Source organism: Amblyraja radiata, chromosome 26 (genome assembly GCF_010909765.2).
Source record: "Amblyraja radiata isolate CabotCenter1 chromosome 26, sAmbRad1.1.pri, whole genome shotgun sequence".
Classification (NCBI taxonomy): domain Eukaryota; kingdom Metazoa; phylum Chordata; class Chondrichthyes; order Rajiformes; family Rajidae; genus Amblyraja; species Amblyraja radiata.
In genome coordinates this window covers 29,566,209-29,590,992 of record NC_045981.1, presented here as the reverse complement: position 1 = coordinate 29,590,992, position 24,784 = coordinate 29,566,209, and the positions used below count along the sequence as shown (strand labels likewise).

General features: G+C 46.0%; 1 protein-coding gene across 11 annotated transcripts in view; it reads left to right on the top strand.

Annotated features, from left to right (window-relative positions):
* rbfox3 (RNA binding fox-1 homolog 3) overlaps positions 1-24,784 on the top strand; it is a 1,262,719-nt gene that overhangs the window by 1,129,970 nt on the left and 107,965 nt on the right. For all 11 annotated transcript variants that reach the window (XM_033044598.1, XM_033044592.1, XM_033044596.1 and 8 more), the window contains one exon: positions 7,600-7,740. In XM_033044598.1, coding sequence (XP_032900489.1) covers positions 7,600-7,740 — 141 coding nt within the window. The remainder of the gene's footprint in view (positions 1-7,599; positions 7,741-24,784) is intronic.

Below are 24,784 nucleotides of genomic sequence, written 5' to 3'. Positions count from 1 at the left end.
TGTTTAAATATTCTTTTCTCCACATATATATATTAGAATAAATGTAACAATTACATTCGGAACAGAAAACTGCATTCGGGAGCTGAAGATAGGAGAGGCAGTGTGGTAGTTTGATATTTGATTCAAATACCCATCAAGTGTGGCCCCATAATGAGTGTGTGGGTGGGTTGAATTTGCCATTTTATTTTCAATAATTTGCATCATGAAGTAGATATTTTCGCCCTGCCTCCCACCGTGGATTTGTTTGGATTGATTAAGATACAATTGCTTCATTTACTTCTCTTTTCTTCCCCAAAGTCCTTTCCTGGTCATGCAAATAATTAGAAAATGAAGACTTTTCAACGTGTTGTTATTGCACAAGGGAAAGGAGAATGCAAGCGAACCGTTCTCCCATTGTGAAATCCTCAAGGATTTACGATCCGCCTCCCCTTTGTTTCCTCCCGCCTGGAGTGTGTTCTACCTACAACATAGAACAGTACAGCAATCCCCCGGAGCAGTCCCTTCGGCCCACAAAGTCTGTGCCGTACGTGAAGCCAAGATAAACTCATCTCTTCTGCCTGCATGTGATCAATATCCCTCCATTCCCTGCAAATCCATCTGCCTATCAGCTTGCCATGAAGCGGTATGAACGTGATTTATCTAATTGTAACTAACTCCTGCAGTCCCTCCCCTTCCCCCCACCCCACCCCACCCCCTACTCCCCCCACCGCCCTCCCACCCCCTCTCCAACCCATGTCATTCTACCAGCATCCTTGTTATCAACACCTTCCCCAGCCAACAATGGGCTCCACCCTTCCCGAGGTATCTGTTGCAGGCCCTGATTTGTTCTGGCCATTTCTCACATCCAGTTTATCCCCCCCCTCCCCCCCCCCCCCCCCCCCCCCCTTACCACCTCTCCTCCACCATCTCTACTTTTAGTCTGAGGAACGGTTCTGACCCAAAACGTCACCTATTCTTTCGCCCTGCTGAGTTACCCCAACATTTTGTGTCGATCTTCTGCTGATCTAAAAGCCACTGAAACACCACTATTGTATCACTGACCACCACCACCACATTTGGCCAGATAGTTTGTCTATCTCAATTTTGTCCGTCTTTGCTTATTTCCCATATCTCTCCCCAACGTACACAATTCCACGTCAATGTTGCTGCAGTATTTGCTATCAGCCTAGCTGCCCTGATTTTTGGTGTGATATTTTGCTTTCTGCTTTGCAAGACAAATTCTCAGAGTATCCTTCCACCCCAGTCTGCATCTGCTTGGGATATTGATGCTTCCTTTACCCATTGCAACTCTTTTGCCTTGAAATGGATTGAAATAGTTTCTAATGAAGTGCAGAAAGAGCTAAGTGGGCAAAGATTAACCATACTGCCAGAGTGGTAAAATTAGATCAGCCTGCACTGTGGAGGGTTTGTTCACAAGGAGCTTGTTCTACATTGCCCAAATGCGGCAGATGCAATAGGAAATCCTACTGTGCAAGGTTGGATGGTTAGCTAATTCTCACTCAATGCTTGACGAAATGCTTCTCCGTAACAAGTTAACACTTTCTTCCATTTAACTTGAATTAACAAAACGGCAATCGCCACAGGATGAAGATGCAGATTCTCCAAATGTATTCCAAGCTCAAGTAACCGCACATTTTAAACAAATGTGTAGCGACACATTTCAGTCCCGAGCCAGGATCAGTGTGATCGTATAGACACAAGGGACTGCAGGCGCTGGAATCTTGAGCAAAGCACAAGGTGCTGGGGAGACTCAGCGGGTCAGGCAGCATCTGTGGAGGGAATGGACAGACAACGTTTCAGGCCAGGACCCTTCTTTAAACTGATGTAGTACGGGTGAAATTCCAGCTCTCTTCCCCCCACCATCCCCCCAATCCATGGTCTTTGTCCCACTACCACCTCTGTTTGTAGAAGGCTCCTTCTCTAAAGAAGGGTCTCGACCCGAAACATCACCTATCCATGTTCTCCAGAGATGCTGTCTGACCCATTGAGTTACTCCAGCACTTTGTGTCCTTTTGTGTAATAAGCATCTCTCTTTTCTAGTCCCATGCCCCTCCCCTCTCCATCATTCTGACAAAGGATCTTAAGACAAAACATTGCCTGTTCATCCCCTCCAGGGATGCTGCCTGACCCGCTCAGGATTCCAGCATCTGCAGTTCCTCATGTTTCCTGGGTATTGAAATGGGAATGCATCTTGTGTTTATAGAAATATAGAAACAGAAAGTATGTGCGGGTGTAGGCCATTCAATATGATCATGGCTGATCATCCAGAATCAGTACCTTGTTCCTGCTTTTCCCCCCATGTCCCTTGATTCCATTAGCCCTATGAATTATATCCAACTCCTTCTTGAATACATCCAGTGAATTGACCTCCACTACCTTCTGTGGCAGAGAATTCGACAGATTCACAACACTCTGGCTGAAAAAGTTTTTCCTCATCTCAGTCCTAAATGGCCTACCACTTATTCTTAAATGGTTCTGGACTCCCCCAACATTTTTCCTGCATCTAGCCTCTCCAAACCCGTAAAAATTTTATGTCTCTCTATAAGATACCCTCTCATCCTTGAAAATTCCAGTGAATATAATAATAATAATAAATTTTATTTATGGGCGCCTTTCAAGAGTCTCAAGGACACCTTACAAAAATTGAGCATGTAGAGGAAAAACATGTAAGGGGAATGAAATAAATAGTAGAGACATGACTAGTACACAAAGTAAAGACAGAATTCAATACAAAACACAGTATGAGGCAATTAATGCACAGATGAAAAGGGACGGGGACGTGGGGCTAAGGATAGGCAGAGGTGAAGAGATGGGTCTTGAGGCGGGACTGGAAGATGATGAGGGACACGGAATTGCGGATCAGTTGGGGGAGGGAGTTCCAGAGCCTGGGAGTTGCCCTGGAGAAGGCTCTGTCCCCAAAACTGCGGAGGTTGGACTTGTGGATGGAGAGGAGACCGGCTGATGTGGATCTGAGGGACCGTGAGGGACCAGTCGATCCATTCTTTCATCATATGTTAGTCCAGCCATCCCGAGAATTAACCTGGTGAACCTAAGCCGCACTCCCTCAAGAGCAAGAATGGTACTAAACTAAAAACTAACAAATGGCACTAAACTTGTGAGGGTATGGGCCATCAGTTGTTCTCTTCTACACATTCAGTTCGATTGAAGCAGCTGGCGGGTGGAACATTTGGACAGTTTTATTTTCTCTCAGCTGTCACCACAACACTCAGTACGAATCCTGAACGACATTGTGCCAGTCGCAGGGAAATTAAAGCATCCAGTCTTTTCGGCAGCCGTGTGACTTACATTCCTAACTGTGGAGTGAGAGGGATAAACACATCTGAAGACTAATTGTGACAATCAGGACCTGTACGACAAGAATAGTTTATTTGAAAACAGCACTTAAGTGCTTGTCGACAAAATATCAAATGTGACAGCACATGCCCTTTCAAAGTGAAGAGACTAAATTAAACCATAGTAATTCAGGGAAGTCAAAAACTGTGGTGAACTTTTCTACTGCTGGGAAAGTGTTCAACCACAAGCAACTGCAGATGCTGGAATCTTGCATAGAACACAAAGTTCTGGAGTAACTCAGCGGGTCAGGCAGCAACTGTGAAGGACGTGGAAAGGTGACGTTTTGGGTTGGTATCGTTCTGCAGACTGATTGTAGCAGGGGGAGAGAATACTGAAAACATGGTGGGGGGAGAGACAAAGCCTGGCAACCTTATTCAGAGTTTAGAGGCGGCACAGTGGTAGAGCTGCTACGTTACAGTGCCAGGGACCCAGGTTCGTTCCTGACTACGGGTGCTGTCTGTCCATTCTCCCTGCGACCGTGTGTATTTTCCCCCTTTGTTTCCTCCCATTCTGCAAATATACGTACAGGTTTGCAGGCTAATTGGCTTCATTAGAATTGTAAATTGTTCCTAGTGTGTAGGATAGTTACGGGGATCGCTAGTCAGCACGAACTCGATGGGCCGAACGGCTTGTTTTTGCCCTGTATCTCTCTAAATTCTATTGTAACTGGTCTGTAATTGTTATAAATTCCCCAGCTGCAGGTACCAAAACCAGCAAATGCTGGAATATTTATCTTGCAATAATGCACCATAACACAGGAGCTTTTTGGATGTGGACATGGTCAACATCTATTTCCCATCTCGAACTGCTCCAGAGAATAGGACCATGTCCTCAATTTCTGCAGATTTTTAGAATTATAGAGAGTCGTACATCGCAGAAACAGGCCCTTCGGCCCAACTTGTCCATACCAACAAAGATGCCCCATTTGCCCGCTTTTGGCCCATATCCCTGTCAACTTTTCCTATCCGTGTCCCTCTTCACATGGTGCTATTGTACCTGCCTCAACTACTTCTTCTGGCAGTTCATTCCATACTGTATTCCATACAGTGTGAATAGGTTGTCCCTCGGGTTCCTATTAAATCTTTCCCTCACCTTAAACCTATTGATTGTGCCACCTGGGTAAAAGATTCTGTGCATTCTCACTATCTATTTCACTCACGATCTTATACACCATCCCTTATTGTGACACTGTGATTCCTGATGCTAAATAACCCACCCAGGGGAAGAGACACAAAGTGCTGGAGTAACTCAGCAGGTCAGTCAACATCTGTAGAGGGAATGGCCAAAACGCCACCTGTCCATGTTCTCCAGAGATGCTGACTGGCCCACTGAGTTCCTCCAGCACTGAGTCTTTACTGGATTCTACCAGTCGGTGATCCTGCCTGTGAAGTCTCTGACGATAGACACAAAATGCTGGAGTAACTCAGCAGGTCACACGGCATCTCTGGAGAAAAGGAATCGGTGAAGTTTCCAGTGAAACCTTTCTTCAGACTACTTCAGTTTGAACCAGCTACTGCAGTTCCTTCCAACACATTTTGCCTGTGAAGTCTGTGTTTGGAGTTCCTGGTCCTCCGTTGCATTTGGCCAGGGAGGGAGGGAGGGAGCGCTGCCCTATGTGACAGGTTGGGCCGGAGAACCGGCACCGCAGGGGCACAAGTTCAGCCACAACAGCAGTCGTCAAGGTCACCGCTTCCCCTGGAGATAAAGCATGGGTGACGTTTCGGGTCGGGACCCTTCCTCAGACAGGGGACCCGTTTTCCTCGTACCTACCATGCTCGGCTTGTACTCGCTAGAATTTAGAAGATTGAGGGGGGTTCTTATAGAAACTTACAAAATTCTCAAGGGGTTGGACAGGCTAGATGCAGGAAGATTGTTCCCGATGTTGGGGAAGTCCAGAACAAGGGGTCACAGTTTGAGGATAAAGGGGAAGTCTTTTAGGACCGAGATGAGAATTTTATTTTTCACACAGAGAGTAGTGAATCTGTGGAATTCTCTGCCACAGAGGGTGGTTGAGGCCAGTTCATTGGCTATATGTAAGAGGGAGTTAGATGTGGCCCTTGTGGCTAAAGGGATCAGGGGGTATGGAGAGATGGCAGGTACAGGATACTGAGTTGGATGATCAGCCATAATCATATTGAATGGCGGTGCAGGCTCGAAGGGCCGAATGGCCTACTCCTGCACCTATTTTCTCTGTTTCTATGTTTCTATGTTTCACTGAGATCACACCTCATGGTACTAAACACCTCAGACTGCAGGCCTGGTCTAATTAGTCTCTTCACACATGACAAACTTGCCATTCCAGGTATCAATCCACTGAACGTTTGCTGAACTCCCTCAATTGCGAGAACGTTCTATCTAAGATCAGGAGATCAGGCTTGCACACAATATTTCAGCAGAGGTCACATTGGGGCTCTGTATAATTGGACCAAAGATCTCTGCATTCAAATCTTATTGCAATAAAAGCTGAGATACATTTGCCTTCCTAATTGCTGTGCTTGCATGTTAATGTTCAATGACTTGTGAACAACCTTTCAAACTCTTACCACTTAAAAAATACTCTACCTTTCTGTTCTTCAAACGGCTTGATCTCACCTTTTCCATGTTATGCTCATGTCCTTGGCCATTCACTCAGTCTGGCTATACGCCCTCTCCCGAGACCTGGTGCACTGTTTCCTGTCACCCTCACTGCCATCCAGCTGAGTCTCACCAGTCAGCATCTATGGTGACAGGATCACATTCAACATCTGGGTGGCCGCTGCCTCACAACGCCAGAGACCCAGTTTCAATTCTGCCCTCGGGTGCTGTCTGTGTGGAGTTTGGACGTTCTACTTGTGACCGCGTGGGTTTCCTCCGGGTGCTCTGATTTCCTCCCACATCCCAAAGACGTGCAGGTTTGTCGGTTAATTGGTCCCCTGTAAATTGTCCCCTAGTGGATGAGAGAGTGGGAGAACAAAGGGCTAGTGTGGATGGGTGATCGATGGTCGGCGTGGGCCTGGTGGACCGAAGGTGCACCATGTTTCCATGGTGTCTCTCCAATTTAAATAAACTAAATAAAAAATACAATAAATCAATAACTGTAACACAGTGGCCATTATAGTGCAAAAGTCTGTAGTGCAACCAAAGACTGTCCTTTGAAGATTACAGTTGCTGAGGTTAGTTTTGTGCAGTGTTCAAGAACTTGATGCCTTGCTTCACACTAACATTTTTCGGAATAGCTGTTGAAAAAAAGACACAAAGTGCTGGAGTAACTCGGCGAGTCAGGCAGTATCTCTGGATAGGTGACCTTCCATCAGGCAGATGAAGAGATTAAAGAGTTTAATTGTCATATGTACCGAAATAGAACAATGACATTCTTACTTGCTGCAGCACCACCGTTTTGTAAGCACAGTATTCAATGGACAATACAATAAACAAACATAAAAAAGTCTGAAGAAGAATCCTGCCCTGAAACGTCACCTATCCATGTTCTCCTGACCCACTGAATTTCTCCAGCATTTGTAGGGGGGTTTTCATAGCAAAGGGATTTGAGTATAGGAGCAGGGAGGTTCTACTGCAGTTGTACAGGGTCTTGGTGAGACCACACCTGGAGTATTGCGTACAGTTTTGGTCTCCAAATCTGAGGAAGGACATTATTGCCAGAGAGGGAGTGCAGAGAAGGTTCACCAGACTGATTCCTGGGATGTCAGGACTGTCTTATGAAGAAAGACTGGACAGACTTGGTTTATACTCTCTAGAATTTAGGAGATTGAGAGGGGATCTTATAGAAACTTACAAAATTCTTAAGGGGTTGGACAGGCTAGATGCAGGAAGATTGCTCCCGATGTTGGGGAAGTCCAGGACAAGGGGTCACAGCTTAAGGATAAGGGGGAAATCCTTTAAAACCGAGATGAGAAGAACTTTTTTCACACAGAGAGTGGTGAATCTCTGGAACTCCCTGCCACAGAGGGTAGTCGAGGCCAGTTCATTGGCTATATTTAAGAGGGAGTTAGATGTGGCCCTTGTGGCTAAGGGGATCAGAGGGTATGGAGAGAAGGCAGGTACGGGATACTGAGTTGGATGATCAGCCATGATCATTTTAAATGGCGGTGCAGGCTCGAAGGGCCGAATGGCCTACTCCTGCACCTAATTTCTATGTCTATGTTTCTATGTTTTGGTAAACCAGCATCTGCAGTTCCTTGTGTGTACACCTGCGCTTTGCATGTTACTTGTCTCTTGTTTTATCTTTCTCCTCTGCCGTTCTCCCAGCAGACAGATGAAGCTGCACAGACAGACTCGCCACAGCAACTACAGATATCAGAGACCACAGAGAAACAGCAGCCCAAAAGGCTACATGTCTCGAACATCCCCTTCCGATTCCGGGACCCTGACCTGCGACAAATGTTTGGGGTAGGTGCGGACCTCCTAATCATTGAACTGAGAACCTCTGAGCTCAGCTGTATGTATCTAGCCTTGTTCGGCATTCTAAACCAAGTTTATTGGAAGCAGGCAGCATGATCTTTATTGATGAACGGGTTACAAACCAGTTTGATTGCCTATAATTTTACATGAAAAAGAGATGGTACCGATTCACTTGAAAAGGGGCTTTAATTCAGGATTTTGCATCTATCTTTACAATCAAGTAATTTGAAGAAGCTGCATGACTTAGTTTAGTGTAGTTTAATACAGTCATACATACAGTGCAAAGCTTTTGTTGCGTGCTAACCAGTTAGTGAAAAGATAATACATGATTACATCCAAGCCATTCACGGTGTACAGATACATAATAAAAGAAATAACATGAATAACGTTTAATGCAAGATAAAGTCCAGTAAAGTCCGATCAAAGAAAATCTGAGGGTCTGAGTTTGACAATTCAGCCGGCAATTTACAGAATAAAATTGCGTTTTAACTATTATTTTAATTCATTGTGGAACGGGACAAGTGCCTTCTAATAGGTTGTCACTTGTAACTGCAAGAGGTTAAGACCGTGTCCCTGCTTGCTTATAGCCAGACCCTGTCTCTCAGGTAATGCTGAGTTTATCTACTATCTACAGAAGATGGCTGTGCGTGGGAAGGAATTGAAGATGCTGGTTTAAACCGAAGATAGATCCAAAAAGCTGGAGCAACTCAGCGGTTCAGACAGCATCTCTGGAGAAAAGGAATAGGTGGCATTTCGGGTCGAGACCTTTCTTCATATGCGTCTCGACCCGAAACATTACCTATTCCTTTTCTCCAGAGATGGTGTCTGACCCGCTGAGTTACTCCAGCTTTTTATGTCTATCGACAGAAGATGGCTTCTCGATAGTGGAAATCATTGATTGAAGCCAGGATCAGCAGCTTTCTGTCTACGAGTGGCAGGGTTAGGAGCCTAAATATGTGATCCCTCACACCTAAAATTGAAATGACAGGATAAATTCATATTAAAATTAACTAAAATAACTATCTCTTTTAAATGTACACGATCAGAATAAGCATCTATTGAATTAAATGTACCAAACATCTAATTAAATTATTTTTTTCCTTTTGGAGATCGAAGTTTACACTGCAGCATTGCAGAACCATAATACACGCCGAAAGGGATACAAGGGTGGATTTTCTAATTAATGGGGCTATTAATTAAGTTTGTTAGACATACGCTAGCAGCTATTGCCTCACGGAATTGGAGGCTTGGGTCCCGACAAGTAATATACACCATGCCATTATTTCTGCTTGGTCAAGGATATGGGTGTTAATTGATCTTGATATGGTTTGTCACCAACCTGCTGAGATTCCAGTGAAAAGTTCTATATAGTGTTAACCCCAGCTTTAGAACGGGCACAGCTAGCGACAATGACTGCTTTATACCACTACCTTCTTCCTGCTGCTTCCTCTGGGATTGGTCACTCAAATTAATGTGTCACATTGCTGTACAGCTCAGAAACAGGTACCTCGGCTCACCTTGTCTATGATGACCAAGTTGGCACATTGGGCAAGACCCATCTGCTTGCATTTGGACTGTCGCCTTCTAAACCCGTCCTATCCATATATCTAGCCAAGTTGTATGTATGTAATCTTCTATAACTACGTTCACTTTATCCATGCCCCTCATGACCTTGTACACCTCAATAAAGTTACAACTCAGCCTCCTGTGCACCAAGGAATAAGGTCCTAGTCTACGCAACCTCTCCCAGCCCTTTGGCCCAACCCGTCCATGTCAACCGAGATGCCCCATCCAAGCATGTCCCATTTCCCCATGCCAACCACATGTCCCTCTAACCCATGCACCTGCCTCAATGTTGTTATAGTACCTGCCTCAACTACTTCCTCTGGCAGCTCCTCCAGGCACCCAACGTTGCTCCTCGGGTTCCTATTAAATAATTTTCCGCTCACTTTAAACCTATGTCCTCTAGTTCCTGATTTCCAACCCTTTGGAAAAGGACCGTTCATTCACCCTGTCTATTCACCCCTCAGCCACCTGCGCTCCAAGGAATAAATCTCATCAGGACTTCCGTGGAGCCAGTAGATCCATTCCCATAACCGCCTTCCGAGGCCGACTTTGCGGGCGGGTATCTCGGCTCCCCAAGGTCATGACTTCTGTTGGTTCAGCAAATCGTATAATATGGCAACCAAGGGTGACAGAAAATCAGTGGAGGACCTGATTTTATCCATTTAAATCCAGACCTTGTGTTTGTCCCGTCCCAGCAGAATCTAATAACAACATGTAACTTGAAATCTAGAGATTATGAGGCATCCTGTCCTCTGGGTATGAATTTGAATAAGAAAATGAATGATAATAAAACTAGGCTGGGTTGACAGAATTATTGCCCACTGGTGCCGTGATACTGATCTTGCTCAGAGTTTGCATCGAGTGTCAGCAAATTAATGAAAAGCAAAACCCAATGTGACCGCAAAGGAGTCTGAAACCTTGTCTGAGGCAAGTCCTGCGGAAATATTGAAGAACTGTGCAGGAGAGGAACAAAGTTAGGCATCATGTTCGGCACAAACATTGTGGGCCGAAAGGCCTGTTCCTGTGCTGTACTGTTCTATGAAGCAACATCAGTCCAAGGCTTAGATTCTCTGTGGGCCTTAGTCGTACAGGTCCACTAAGAATCTAAGCCTTGCAGAAGCTAAGCACCTCCAGAAGCTATGGATGTGCAGGCAACACTGAACAGGGGTGGCACAGTGGTGCAGCGGGTAGAGCCACTGCCTCGCAGGGCCAGAGACCCATCCTTGAATATGCTGGTAGCCCTGCCGAGGCAGCGTGAAGTGTAGATGGAGTCAGTGGAAGGGAGGTTGGTTTGTGTGATGGTCTTGGCTGCATCCGCAATAGGCGCCCCAGATGTGAGATAGTCCCGGCATCATGTCCGGCACAGGCAAGGTGGGCTGAAAGGCCTGTTCTTGTGCTGTACTGTTCTATGTTCGAAAATATAATTCCTGTCAGGAATTGAAGTGAAAATTCTTTTAAGCATTTAAAGAACTGCACTGGGATTGGGGGAACTTCATTGCACACCTGGGCACAACAACTAATATCACCAAATAATCTTCTTCATCCATAATTATTTTGTGATATGCCCTTTGGGTGCTGTATAATTAAGAAATGAATTATTCAGCAATTGTGCACAATTAGTGTGCATGGGCATGTTAATGTATGATTAATGTGGTACATAACATTTGGTTTGCAGAATGATCTACACGCCTCTTCAATTTACTCCTGTCCAACGTCTTGTAAAGCCTGTTCCTCAAGTCATTGAACAAGACTGTTCTCACACACTGCTAATTGTACTTCCCGCAAGAACAGGGCCAACTGCCCCACAATTACCTGTTTCCCAATCAGTTTCACCATTTAACCGGAGGATCAGGGTGGATTTAGTTAGGAAAATTGGACAGTTTTTAAATTAGGACATTTTTCTTAGTGTCATCGAAAACCGTGCGTAACTCAACTTTAACTTAGTCGGAGGAAGATACAGAAGCAGATACAATTATTACTTTCACAAGACATTTGGACATATATATGGATAGGCAAGGTTTGGAAGGCAATGGCAAAATGCAGGCTAATGGGATTCGCTCAGAATCCAACTTCGTCAGCACAGACAAGGTGGGCCGAAGGGCCTGTTTCTGTGCTGTACAATTCTATGACTCTATACATGCTTATGTCTCTTTATGACTATATTAGGACACACTTATAATTTAGTTTAGTTTGGAGATACAGCATGGAAACAGGCCCTTCAGCCCACTAAGTCCACACTGACTATCGATCATCCGTTCTATGTTATCCCACTTTCCCATCCGCTCCCTGCACTCCAGGAGCAATTTACAGAGGCCAGTTAACCAACAAAACCTGCATATCTTTGGGATGTGGAAGGAAACCGGAGCACCCGGAGGAAACCCACGCGATGACAGAGAGAACATGCAAACTCCACATAGACAGCATCCGATGTCGGGATCAAACCCGGGTCCCTGGCGCTGTGAGGCAGCAGCTCTACCCGCTGCATCGCTCTGCCGCATTTTTAAAAGGCATTTTGACAGATATATGGACAGGAAGGGTTGAGAAAGCTGTGGGCAAAATGCAGAGAAATGGGATAGCCCAACATGGACAAGGTGGGCCAAATGGCCTGTCGCTGTGCTGTACCATTCTCTGACTTTATATATGCTTATGTCTCTTTATGACTATATTAGGACATGCTTATAATTATGATGTTTTAAATTTGAATAACTTGACAATGATTTGTAAGGCAGAATTAAGTATAAGGCATTTGACAATCTGAATAAAGTTATTCAGAAGCAATCATGTTCCACCATGTGTACATAAATAGAGAATGAGTTTGTCAGTACAGATGATATGAATTCTTCAAAGATACATAGGGATAGAATACAGCAAGACAATTAAGTCTGGGGCAAAACACAAAGTGCCTGAGGAAGTCATAGGGTCAGGCAGAATCTGTGGAGGGAATGGACAGGCAGCGTTTCAGGTCGGGACCCCTCGTCAGGCTGAATGTAGTGAGGGGAGAAAGCTGGGAGAGAGAAGGGAGGGCAGGACAAAGCCTGTCGAGTGATAGGTGGATACAGGTGAGAATGGTGATGGGTAGATGGGTGGAGTCAGTGACAAAGACGAGAGGTGCAAATGCTTAGAATAAATTACATGGCAGGTGTGAACTGACAAGAATTACTTCACCCATTGCAGGCCTTTTATGATGACAGGTATCATACCATTATGAAGGTACACAAAAATACTGGAGAAACTCAGCAGGTGCAGCAGCATCTATGGAGCGAAGGAAATAGGCAACGTTTCGGGTCGAAACCCTTCTTGGGTTTCAGCCCGAAACGTTGCCTATTTCCTTCACTCCATAGATGCTGCTGCACCTGCTGAGTTTCTCCAGCATTTTTGTGTACCTTCGATTTTCCAGCATCTGCAGTTCCTTCTTAAACACTTTTTCACACCATTATGACCCAGTCTGTCCACTAACATTAGGACAAATGATTCGGTAAACACAATGAACTGCAGATGCTGGGTTACAACAAAATAAAAGTGACAAAACGCTGGAGTAATTCAACGGGTCTGGCAGCATCTCTGGAGAACATGGATAGGCAATGTTTGGGTCCCGACCCAAAACGTCACCTATCCATCATCTCCAAAGTTGCCGTCAGACCCGTCGAGTTACTCCAACACTTTGTGTCTGTTTACAAGTTATTCAGTGTTGGGTAAAGTAGCACCTGAAAATGTAATGGCAAAAAAATGAAGTAAAAATTCCACAACCTTGAAGAGACCTCTTCCCTACTAACATAATTGCAGCAAGTTTTAACCATGTTCTATAATGGATAAATCTTTATCATACTTTGGAGTCAATATATTATCTGCTGTTAAGAATGGCTCGAATCCCCACTCTCTCGCAGAAAACTCCATTCGAAAGCTATAAACGTCCATGCTTATCCGTGAGAAATGTGTGAATTTGCATAGATTATTCTCAGAGAAATAACCATCGCTTTTTGGGTTAATGGATATTCATTATCATTGGTAAATGGCAAAGATAAAATTCAAATATATGCAAATTCTTGTACTTTCAATTACAAAGTATATGTACTTCACTCTGCTATCATTAGTCTTTCTCAGCCCCAGCAACCACGAGGATTATATTTGCAAGTTGTCCTTGTAATAGCCATACCAGGCATGCCCTAATATTTTTTTTAAAAATCATGACCCTAATGAAAAGATTATTAAAATATGTGCACCCTTATTGCCAAGCTTCTCTTTCCTATTTGAGTACACAATCCAACGTTGATCAGATGATGTTCACAGATTCTGGTGGTTCAGTTGCATAAACGATAGTGTTTCTCGCACATTTTCATTTGAAGAGCCTTTAAAGCAAATCCTTAACACTTGCTTATTAGGAGAATGCTGGGTGTAAATCATGTCAAAACCTCCCATCTAAGTGTCACCCCAGTTTAGTTTAATGCAAAGGTAAACTGTGAATTCTGCATTTCAAAGTCATTAATTGTGTAAGCCCTCAGGGACATAGAGAAGGCAAGCTATCATTTATATTGTATCCAGGGAAGGTTTGTCAAACATTTTTTTTATGCAGGTGGGTGAACAAACACACTCTGACAAAAAAATGGACACAAAGTGCTGGAGTATCTCAGCGTGACAAGGCAGCATCGCTGAAGAACATGCATAGCCGACATACCCCACATCAGTCTGAAGAAGGGTTTTGGCCCGAAACGTTGCCTATTTCCTTCGCTCCATAGATGCTGCTGCACCCGCTGAGTTTCTCCAGCACTTTTGTCATGCATATCCGACATATTGTGTTGAGGCCCTTTCTTCAGACTGATCGTATTGGAAGGGAGGGGAGGGATGAAGTCTAGGGAACGTTAGGTGGATTCAGATGGTTGGACAAAGGCTCGAGATGAAAATACAAAAAGTTTGAGATGAGGATATATGATGTGGCACAGTAATTGACTTCTGTAAAAATCACCCCTAGTGTGTAGGATGCAAAATTGGGATAACATAGAACTGGGCTGAGGGGCCATGCCGTATCCCTGCTGTATCTCTAAACTAAACAATGGAAGGTGTTAATGGCTAGGATGCAATACCAATGTTCTACCTGAGCCTCTGGTTTATCTCAGAGAAGGTTGAGGCTAAAGTTGTCCCCTGTTGATCCAGGTCTATTATAAACTCAGTTGCATGGATTTGCAGTGGCCAACAAAGTGGTTTAGTATCGGAGTTCCATCTGGGATTTGGTGTTCCCAGGACTCGAGGGCCTGAGCTACAGGGAGAAGTTGGGCAGTTGGGACTTTATTTCTTGCTGCGCAGGAGGATGAGGGGTGATCTTATAGGGGCGTATAGAATCATGACGGGAATAGATAGATTGAATGCATGCCATATGTTTCCCAGAGTTGGGGAATCAAGGCGTAAAATGAGAGAGGAAAGATTTAATAGGAGCCGGAGGGGATATGGAACAAGCTGCCAGAGGAGGTAGTTGAGGCAGGTATAATAACAACATTTAAAAGGCACTTGGGCAGGCACGTGAATAGGAAAGGGTTTGAGGGATATGGGATAAATGTGGGCATATCGGACGAGCTTAGACTGGGCATCTTGGTTGTCAGCCACGAGTTGGGCTGAAGGGCCAGTTTTGATGGTGTACGATGTTAGGACTGACACTAGCATGGATGAGGTGGTCCCATCAGTGGGTGCTGTGCTTTCCATTCTGGCAGTGGGGTGAAATCATAATTACTGCAGTTGGCGTTCTGCTGTGCTCTCATGAGTAAGACTCAGTTCACCCAAGACATGTTGAAGTACAATCATCAGTCAGTGCCTCCATCTCTCCTTGAACACTTGAGCTCAAAGTAATCCCTTGAACGACTAAACCTTGATTGGTACGGGTGTCAGGGGTCATGGAGCGAAGGCAGGAGAATGGGGTTGAGAGGGAAAGATAGATCAGCCACGATTGAATGGCAGAGTAGACTTGATGGGCCGAATGCATTAATTCTTCTCCTAGAACTTACGAACTTTAAGGGCCTGTCCCACTTAGGCTATTTTTTAGGCGACTACATGCGACTAGGCTGTCGCCACATGGTCGCCGGGGTGTTGACCGTGTGGTCGTGAGTCGTCTCCTCAGTCGCCTAAAGAGTCGTAGCGTCTTTCTGATCGCCACTGGATTTTCAATGTTCAAAGATTTTTGCCGACAGTGGGTTGAAGCCAATGAGCATAGCTTGACTTCTCCTGACGTAGGTGCTGTTGTAGGTTGTCACCAGGTGATGTCGGTGTCGACGGTGCTGACTTTGGTGAATTCCATTGACGACTACAAGAATTGTCTTCAGTTGTCGCCGACAGGGCCGTAGCTTGACTTCGGTTGTCGTTGATTGTCGCCTGTGTGGTCGTAGGTTACCGTAGGTGTGGTCATAGGTGGACGTCCTAATGGGTCACCGGTTGTCGGTAGCTTGCCGTAACTTGACGTCGATTAGGTGGTTATGTTGTCGTAGACTTGTCGTAGACATTGTCATAGGGGAGGGTCCAGTTGCCGGTTTTTCGGTGACCTGCTACGACAGGCCCTTAAAGCCCAGTAACAAGACCCAGACATGCTAGATTTAATAGGAGCCAGAGGGGATATGGAACAAGCTGCTAGAGGAGGTAGTTGAGGCAGGTATAATAACAACATTTAAAAGGCACTTGTGCAGGTACGTGAATAGGAGAGGGTTTGAGGGATATGGGATAAATGTAGGCATATCGGCTGATGGTATATCCCAAACACCTCCTGGCTGTGGTAAATAAGGTGGTTCTGCCCCCCGAATCTGTCCCAGGGAAGTGCAGATACGAGGAAGATGAAGAAGCTGGTTATCCCCCAAACAAGAACAAACCTCTGGAGTAACTCAGTGGGTCAGGCAGCATCTCTGGAGGACATGGATAGGTGATGTTTCACATCATTTTTCAAGAGAGAGTTAGATTTAGCTTTTTGGGCTAAAGGAATCAAGGGATATGGGGAAAAAGCAGGAACGGGCTACTGATTTTAGATGATCAGCCATGATCATATTGAATGGCTGTGCCGGCTCGAAGGGCCAAATGGCCTACTCCTGCACCTATTTTTATATGTTTCTTGTCATGACCCCCCTTGAGATTCAGAACTTTGTCAGAGTCTGAGAATAGAAGGATAGAAGATAAGGGTGGAAGGATAGAAGATCCTTCCTTGGGCTTCACATTTCGCGTCTTTAGTTTGGTTTAGTTTGGAGATACAGCGAGGAAATAAGCCCTTCGGCCCATCGAGTCCGGGCTGACCAGCAACCGTCCCATACGCTAGCTTCATCCTACACATTAGGGACAATTTACAATTTTACTGAAGCCAATTAACCTACAAACCTGTACGTCTTTGGAGTGGGGGAGGAAACCGGAGGACCCGGAGGAAACCCACGCGGTCACAGGGAAACCGCACAAACTCTGTACAGACAGCACCCGTGTTCAGGATCGAACCCGTGCTTCTGGCGCTGTGAGGCAGCAACTCTACCGCTGTGCCACTGTGCCGCCCACTAATTCGAGTTGAAAGTGAAGCCATCTTTGCATCCAATCACATGCATTCCCCTCTTGCCCAGTTCATTTAAAATTGCTCGAGGAATGATGTTTCATTTCTGGAAAAACAGATTATTTTTCTTCAACAAATTAATGCAGAAAATTCTAGCCCAAAAGGTTGTTATGCCATGATTACATTTGCAGATGTGGAGAATAACAATTATTCTTGTAAATCATTGCTAATTTTTCAAAACATTTGCTATAGAATGATTTAAAATACACTAAAGTAGCTTTTATATTTGACTTATTTCCACACAGTATCTAGAATAGTAATTGGTTTGAATATAAATATTTCATCAGCCTGTCTGCAGGTGCTATTAACAGAAAATACTACATAAAAGTAAATATGGAGACTATGATAAATCATATTTGGTGTTGTAGTAACCCTCAAGAGAAAGTTGTCAGTGAGTAATAAAAATATTTCAGGGAAATATAAACAGCATGTTTTATATATCAGTAACAAACACCATGTATTTCCAGCTACTAAATATTGTTTCATAGTGTAAATTATACATTGCTTTCTTTTATTCTCTCCATGGATTAGGCCAGTGCTGGTGTTTGATGGTTCTCCATGAATGCCCAGAAAGTGCTCATTCCTCTACCACTGCAGGTCATTTGGGGAATGGACATTACACTTTTGTTGGGCAAAGAGTTTAGTTTAGTTTTTAGCTTCCAACACATCATAGACACAGGCCCAGCGAGTCCGCGCTGACCATCAATCACCCGTTCGCACTAGTTTTATGTTATCTCACTTTTGCATCCACCCCCTAATAATAATAATGGATGGGATTTATATAGCGCCTTTCTAATACTCAAGACGCTTTACATCGCATTATTCATTCACTCCTCAGTCACACTCGGTGGTGGTAAGCTACTTCTGTAGCCACAGCTGCCCTGGGGCAGACTGACGGAAGCGTGGCTGCCAATCTGCGCCTACGGCCCCTCCGACCACCACCAATCACTCACACACATTCACACACATTCACACACAGGCAAAGGTGGGTGAGTGTCTTGCCCAAGGACACAACGACAGTATGCACTCCAAGCGGGATTCGAACCGGCCACCTTCAGGTTGCCAGCCGAACACTTAGCCCATTGTGCCATCTGTCGTCCCAAACTAGGGGGCAATTTACAGAGGGCCAATTAGTCGCATTTTTTTGGGAAGTGGCAGGAAATGGGAGGAAACCCGCGCGGTCACAGGGAGAACGTGCAAACTCCACACGGGCTGCACCCAAGGTCCGGGTTGAACTTGGGTCACTGGCGCAGTGAGGCAGCTGCTCTACCCGCTGTGCCATCACACCACCCATCTTGAACAAAAGGTATAAGCAAAAATGTGATTTAAATGTTAAAAGACTCAATGGATTGAAAAAAAGAGTTGAGTCAGAGTAACTGGATCCTCTGTTCTGGAAAGTGAAAATTTAGATTTTGTACATTGGGGTCGGGCCATTGGCATGTATTTCATAAGTGTATATGTTCTATGAGCAGAATTAGGCCAGTCGGTCCATCAAGTCTACTCCGCCATTCAATCATGGATGATCTATCTTTCCCTCTCAACCCCATTCTCCTGTTTTCTCCTCATAACCCTGGACACCCTTACTACTCAAGAATCTGTCAATCTCCAATTAGTTTGTAGGTAGACAAAAATGCTGGAGAAACTCAACGGGTGAGGCAGCATCTATGGAGCAAAGGTATAGGCGACGTTTCGGGTCGAGACCCTTCTTCAGACTGATGTGGGGGGGGGGGGCGGGAAAAAGAAAGGAAGAGGCGGAGACAATAGGCTATGGGAGAGCTGGGAAGGGGAGAGGAAGAAGGGAGAAAGCAAGAAGTACCTGAAATTGGAGAAGTCGATGTTCATACCGCTGGGGTGTAAACTACCCAAGCGAAATATGGGGTGCTGTTCCTCCAATTTGTGGTGGGACTCACTCTGGCCCAGGACAGGAAGGTCGGATTCGGAATGGGAGGGGGAGGTGAAGTGCTGAACCACCGGGAGATCAGGTTGGTTAATGCGAACTGAGCGGAGGTGTTGGGTGAAGCGATCGCCAAGCCTGCACTTGATCTCACCGATGTAGAGCAGTTACAAGATGGAGGCGCCGGCAAGTCCCGAGAAAGCAAACGTGGCTGTGGTAATGGGTCTGGGTTAAGATTACAAGATGGAAGCGCAGGCAAGTCCCGATTAGTTTAAATTCTGTGTAATCTTTGTATTGGCTTATTAGTGTCACATCTACAGTGAAAAGCTTTGTTTGCATGCTATCCAGTCAAATCATTCTATACATGAGTACAATCAAGCTGTATAATGAGTAGTGCAGCGAAAATATACAAGAATATAGTGTTGCAGTTACAGAGGAAAAAGTGCAAGGTCGGAATGAGGTAGGTTGGGAGATCAGGGCTACATTAGGACATCCGTTCAGTAGTTAGATAACAGCAGGGAAGAAGCCGAGTCTGAATCTGGTGGTACACACTTTCAAGGATTTGGACCTAGTACCCAGCGGGAGTGGGGAGAAGCGGTGAGAAAAGCACTTGTTTATGTTGACTGCTCATCATCAACACCCAATCATTCCTAGGATTAGTCTCGAAACCTCCTCTGGACCCTCTCACCTGTGGACTAATTGAATGGCTGAACAAGCTAAGGAGCTTAGTTTAGTTCAGTTTAGAGACACAACACGGAAACAGGCCCTTCGGCCCACCAGGTCCGCGCCGACCAGCGATCCCCGCACATTAACATTCTCCTCCACACACTAGGGACAATGTTCACATTTACCAAGCCAATTTACCTGCATACCTGCACGTGAGGGAGGAAACCGAAGATCTCGGAGAAAACTCACACGGTCACAGGGAGAACGTACAAACCCCGTACAGACAGCACCCGTAGTCGGGATCGAACCCGGGTCTCTGGTGCTGCAAGCTTTGTGAGGCTGCAACTCTGCCGCTGCGCCATGTTCACCTTACTCAGGTCATAGAGTTATACATCCCAGGCAGATCAGCGGGGAGTTCATCTAGTGGAACTTTGTCAAAGTCAGGCACTCCAGTATCCACACAATTCGGCTCCGGCGGGGGTCCGACTGCTTGGTTCTGGTGTGGTTCTGCGTAGTCTTCGCTGGAGGAACGTAGCTTCTTAATTGGTCATCATGCCGTTTGCATTGTCTGTCTTGTCCTTGGACGGTGTACATTTTGGTTCCAATGTGAGCCATGATCCTACCAGTGCACCATTTGTTTTCCTTGGCCGTATAATTGCGGTAATATACTTAGTCGCCAATGTCGAATTTGGACTTGTTCGACTTCGTTGGCTGAGTGCATGCCGTATAAGAGTTACGGGTCGGGTTTAAATCTGATAGGGGAGAGCGCACTTGATGTCCGAGCATCATCTCCGCTGGAGTTCGACCGGTAGTGCAGTTTGGACCGGTTCAATATTGCTGTAAGAAATCGCGCAATGCTAATCGTTTCGATTTCTTTTCGATTCCTACAGCACGTTTCTTTTAGATTCCTACAGCCATGGCCTGCTTGAAAACGCCGACGAGCCGCTCTGCCTCACCATTTGAGGGCTGATGAAAAGGTGCTGATGTCAGATGCACAATTGAGTGTTGTTTGCACCAGTCACCGAACATTTGCGATGGAAATTGGGGTCCATTGTCACTTACGATTGTTAAGGACAATCCCGAAATAGCGAACAAATCGTCGAAAGCAGATGTAGTTGTTTCGGTGGTTGGATACTTATTCATTTGGATAGCATGTGGCCATCTCGAATGGGCGTCCATAACGACCAGCCACATGTCCTCCAGGAACGGTCCAGCAAAATCTATGTGGATTCGCTGCATTGGTTAGTCGGGGACGGGCCATGCGGAGGTCTCTTCCGGCAGATTCGGCGCTGTTTTGGCACATGGTGTGCAGTCCTTGCATTGGTCGGCTAAATAAGTCTCAATATTCAGCCGCCACACATGCACATGGGCGAGCGCCTTCATTCGCACAATTCCAATGTGTGTCTTGCGCAACATTTTCAGAATTAGCGATCGCAGTTCCGTCGGAATGATCTCTCGACCATCGCGGAGCAGAATACCATCCTTTGAGGAGATTTCCTTTGCGCATGTTGGAATGAGTGGAATTCCTTGTCCAACTTAGGACTGTTCGGCCACCCCTGAGGGACGAAATGTCGTACCTTCGACAAAATTTGGTCTGCGCTCGTATAGTTGTCGACCGTCCTTGCGGAGACGGGGAAATCGGTGATGACTCGCGTATTCAGCACGTTTACATCCGTCTCAATTTCCATAATTGCCTCCTCTTTATCGAATGTCAGGTCCAATCGAGACAGTGCATGGGCATTGGCATGCTCGGCAGATGGTCGGTAAGTGATGTGATAATCATAACCCATCATGATCAGGGCCCAACGTTGTAGATACTGCAACGTCATGACAGGCAAACTTTTCTCCGGACTGAAAATAGTCAGCAGCGGCTTGTGGTCGGCGATGAGCAGGAAATGTCGCCCACTCAAATATTGGTGGAACTTCCGGACACCACACGATCGCCAGTGCTTCTTTCTCCACTTGGCTGTAGTTCTTCTCGGTGGCCGTCAGCATTTTGGATGCGATCGCGATTGGTTCTTCCTTGCCGTTCGGTGTCGTTTGTGAGATAACAGCTCCAAGACCATACGGCGATGCATCGGCAGCCAGCGAGATCGGCTTTAATGGGTCATAGTGGTCTTCTGGGCGAGCATCTCCTTCAACCTGGTGAATGCATGGTCACACTCTTTGGACCAGTGCCATTCAACGTCCTGTTTTATCGCAGGTTGTTCAATGGTGCGCACAAAGTCGAAAGTGCTGTTATGAACTTGCCACAGTAGTTCACCTTCCCAATGAAGCTTTCAAGCTGCTTCAGATTATCGGGCGTCGGCAATTTCACAATGGCATCCACTCTTTCTTCCCGATGGCTTAAGACCACTTGCCGAGATCACATGTCCGAGATATGTGACCTGTTGTCGGAAGAATTCCGCACTTGTCCATGCGCAACTTCATACCGTAGTTGTTCAGTGCGGTGAGGACCTGTTTTAGGTTCTGCAGGTGTTCTTCCTCTGCCCAGCCGGTGACAATTATGTCATCCAGGTAGGCGGCTACATACGGAATCCCGGCAACCAGACTGTCGACCAGTTTCTGGAAGATGGCCGACCCCGGTGCCGGTCCAAATGACAATCGGTTGTATCTGAACAGTCCCTTGCGCCTGTTGATCACGAGCAGGTTTTTTGTCTCATCGTCCAGTTCCACTTGGAGATACAGATCGGACATGTCCAATTTCGAGAAGTGCTGTCCTCCTTGTAGCTTGACGAACAGCTCGTCCACTCTTGGTATGGGGTGTTGATCAATGTGCAATTGAGGGTTTACAGTCACTTTGTAGTCGCCACAGATGCGCACCATGCCGCAAGGCTTCTGAACGACAACTATGGCTGTGGCCCAGTCTGAACGGTCCACATGGGTGATAATTCCCATTTCTTCAAGACGGCAGAGTTCCTTGTCGACGGCGTCCATCCGACTGAACGGAACTGGTCTTGGTTTGAAGAACTTAGGGACGGCATCGTCTTTGAGTATGAGCCGTGCCTTCATCCTTGTGCAATGTCCGAGTCCAGATGCGAAAATGGCCGGAAACTGGTCAAGGACCTTCTGCAGGTTGTTCTCGCACTTGCTGACCATGTTGCAATCCGGAGTAGATGACAATGCCATAGTTGATCCGTCGTAGATCAAGGCGTTCATGTCAAGCTTGAAAGCATGGATCTAGTCGATGGCGCACAGGGATGTACCTTCTTTGCCAACGACGATCAGCGGCAACATCTGTGTCATACCATTACAGGAAACGGCGACAGTGCATTTGCCTTTCGTGGGAATGGGCTGTCATCCGTATCCGAAAAAGCGGATGCTGGCTGGTTTCAGTTTTGGCGATCCGATCCTCTCCCAGATGTCCTGACCCACTAGCGACACAGCCGCACCAGTGTCCACCTGGAACTGTAGATCGACGTTCGAGACACGCAGTGAAATCCTCGGCTTGTCGGTGATCGTGGCCACACCGAGCACTTCAATAGAAATGTTCTCCACGATTTGGTCGACTCGGTTTTGCGCTTTCCTGCCCTTTCTCCGCTGTTCTACAGATTGACACACTGCCTGGAGATGACCTTTTCGGTAACAGGCATAACAAACGGACTTGATATACGGGCACTCACGGTGATGATGAACAGTTGAGCTGCACCGGGTAGCAGGGTTTCAATCCTCCCCCCACAGGGGGACGGCTCTTCTGAAACTGTCCCACCTTCTCCGGATTTGCTCTGGGTCGATCAACTGGTTTCTGGCGTTGCGGACAACTCTGACGAACTGTATGCACCTCCTGAGGGAGCTTCGACGCTGTTTTGCCGGCCATTTAGTGCAGTTCTTTATTCAGTAGCTCGGCCATCTTAGCACACTGCAGCACATTCTTCAATGAGGCATCCGATTCCTTGGGAATCGCCTGCTGGATGAATGTATGCCTGCAGCCTATGACCAGTCTATCCCGCAACGCATTGTCTTGGCCCTTTTCGCAGCATTGAGTTTTAAAATCACATGCTTTTGTCTTGGTGCGAAGTTCGGCAAGAAATTCAGTAATTGATTGTCCTTCCTGTTGCACCGTCCTGTAGAAATCAAGGCGAGCTGCGAGGAAATTTCGACTTTCTTCGAAATGCAGCTGCAAAGCCGTTGTCATTTCAGCATATGAGGCTTCAGTTACTTCTTAAGTAAGTAAACTTTGAAGCAGTGCAAAGGTTTCTGGAGACATTGAAGAACACAAGAGAGCCTTCTTACTCTGGTCAGTCGTAATTGCCATACTTTCAAAGTAAAACTCAGCTCGCATTAAATACAATGACCACCTTTCTCGCTCGGGATCGAAACCGATCGAATTACCGAGACATGTTAGTTTGAGTTCACTACGGAACTCAAATTTTTTTTTTTAAAACAAAAAATAGGCTTATCTGGGTCTTTGGACGCAATCCGAAGAATCCCACTTCTGACACCACTTTCGTGTTCGTTTTCTAGGTCTGCACAAGCACTTGAGAGTCTTCAAGGTACAACAGATATCTTTATTACATTACTTCAATGCTGGCAGCAAGACAATGGCTGCATACAGAGACATCTATATACAAGACATCTCCCTTTGTCCTGTGCAGCGCCACCTGCTGCACGGTAGGGGCAACGGGTCCTCCCACCCTACACAGTCCACCAAACATCACACCCCCCACACACCCCTCTCTTTCTGCCCTCCCCCCTCTCCTGCGCCCCACCTCGACTCGCACCAATTTCTCTCCTCCCCCCACCACCTAAATTCCTTCATCTGGCTTCACAATTTGCAACTCTTCAATCCTTTTGTCCCACAGCTTCAGTTTTAATCTCTGACCTTTGCTCCAAACATCTTTTTATAAAACCTTCCCCTGTCCTATGTCCACCGATTACCTGCCTTATTTTGTCCGGCCTCTCTTCTCTTCCTGCTTTCTTTCCCCCACCACTGCAATCAGTCCGAGGAAGGATCCCGACCCAAAAACGTAACCTGCCCATGTTCTCCAGGGATGCTGCCTGACCTGCTGAGTTAATTCAGCATTTTGTATTGTTTTTATTTGTTCTCCCAGGAGTCTTGGAGGCTGAGAGGAAACCTCATAAGGTCATAAGTGATAGGAGCAGAATATGCCATTCAGCCCATCAAGTCTACACCATTCTTCTAAACTCCAGCGAGTGCAGGCCCAGTGCCGTCAAACGTTCATCATAGAAGTTTCTGATATTATGTGAAGCATAGATAGGGTAGACAGTCAGAACCTTTTTTCCAGGTTGGTAAGATCAAAGTCTATAGGGCATAGCTTTAAGGAGCTTTTGGAAAGGTGCATGGATATGCAAGGAATGGTGGGATGTGGACCACATGCAGGCAGAGG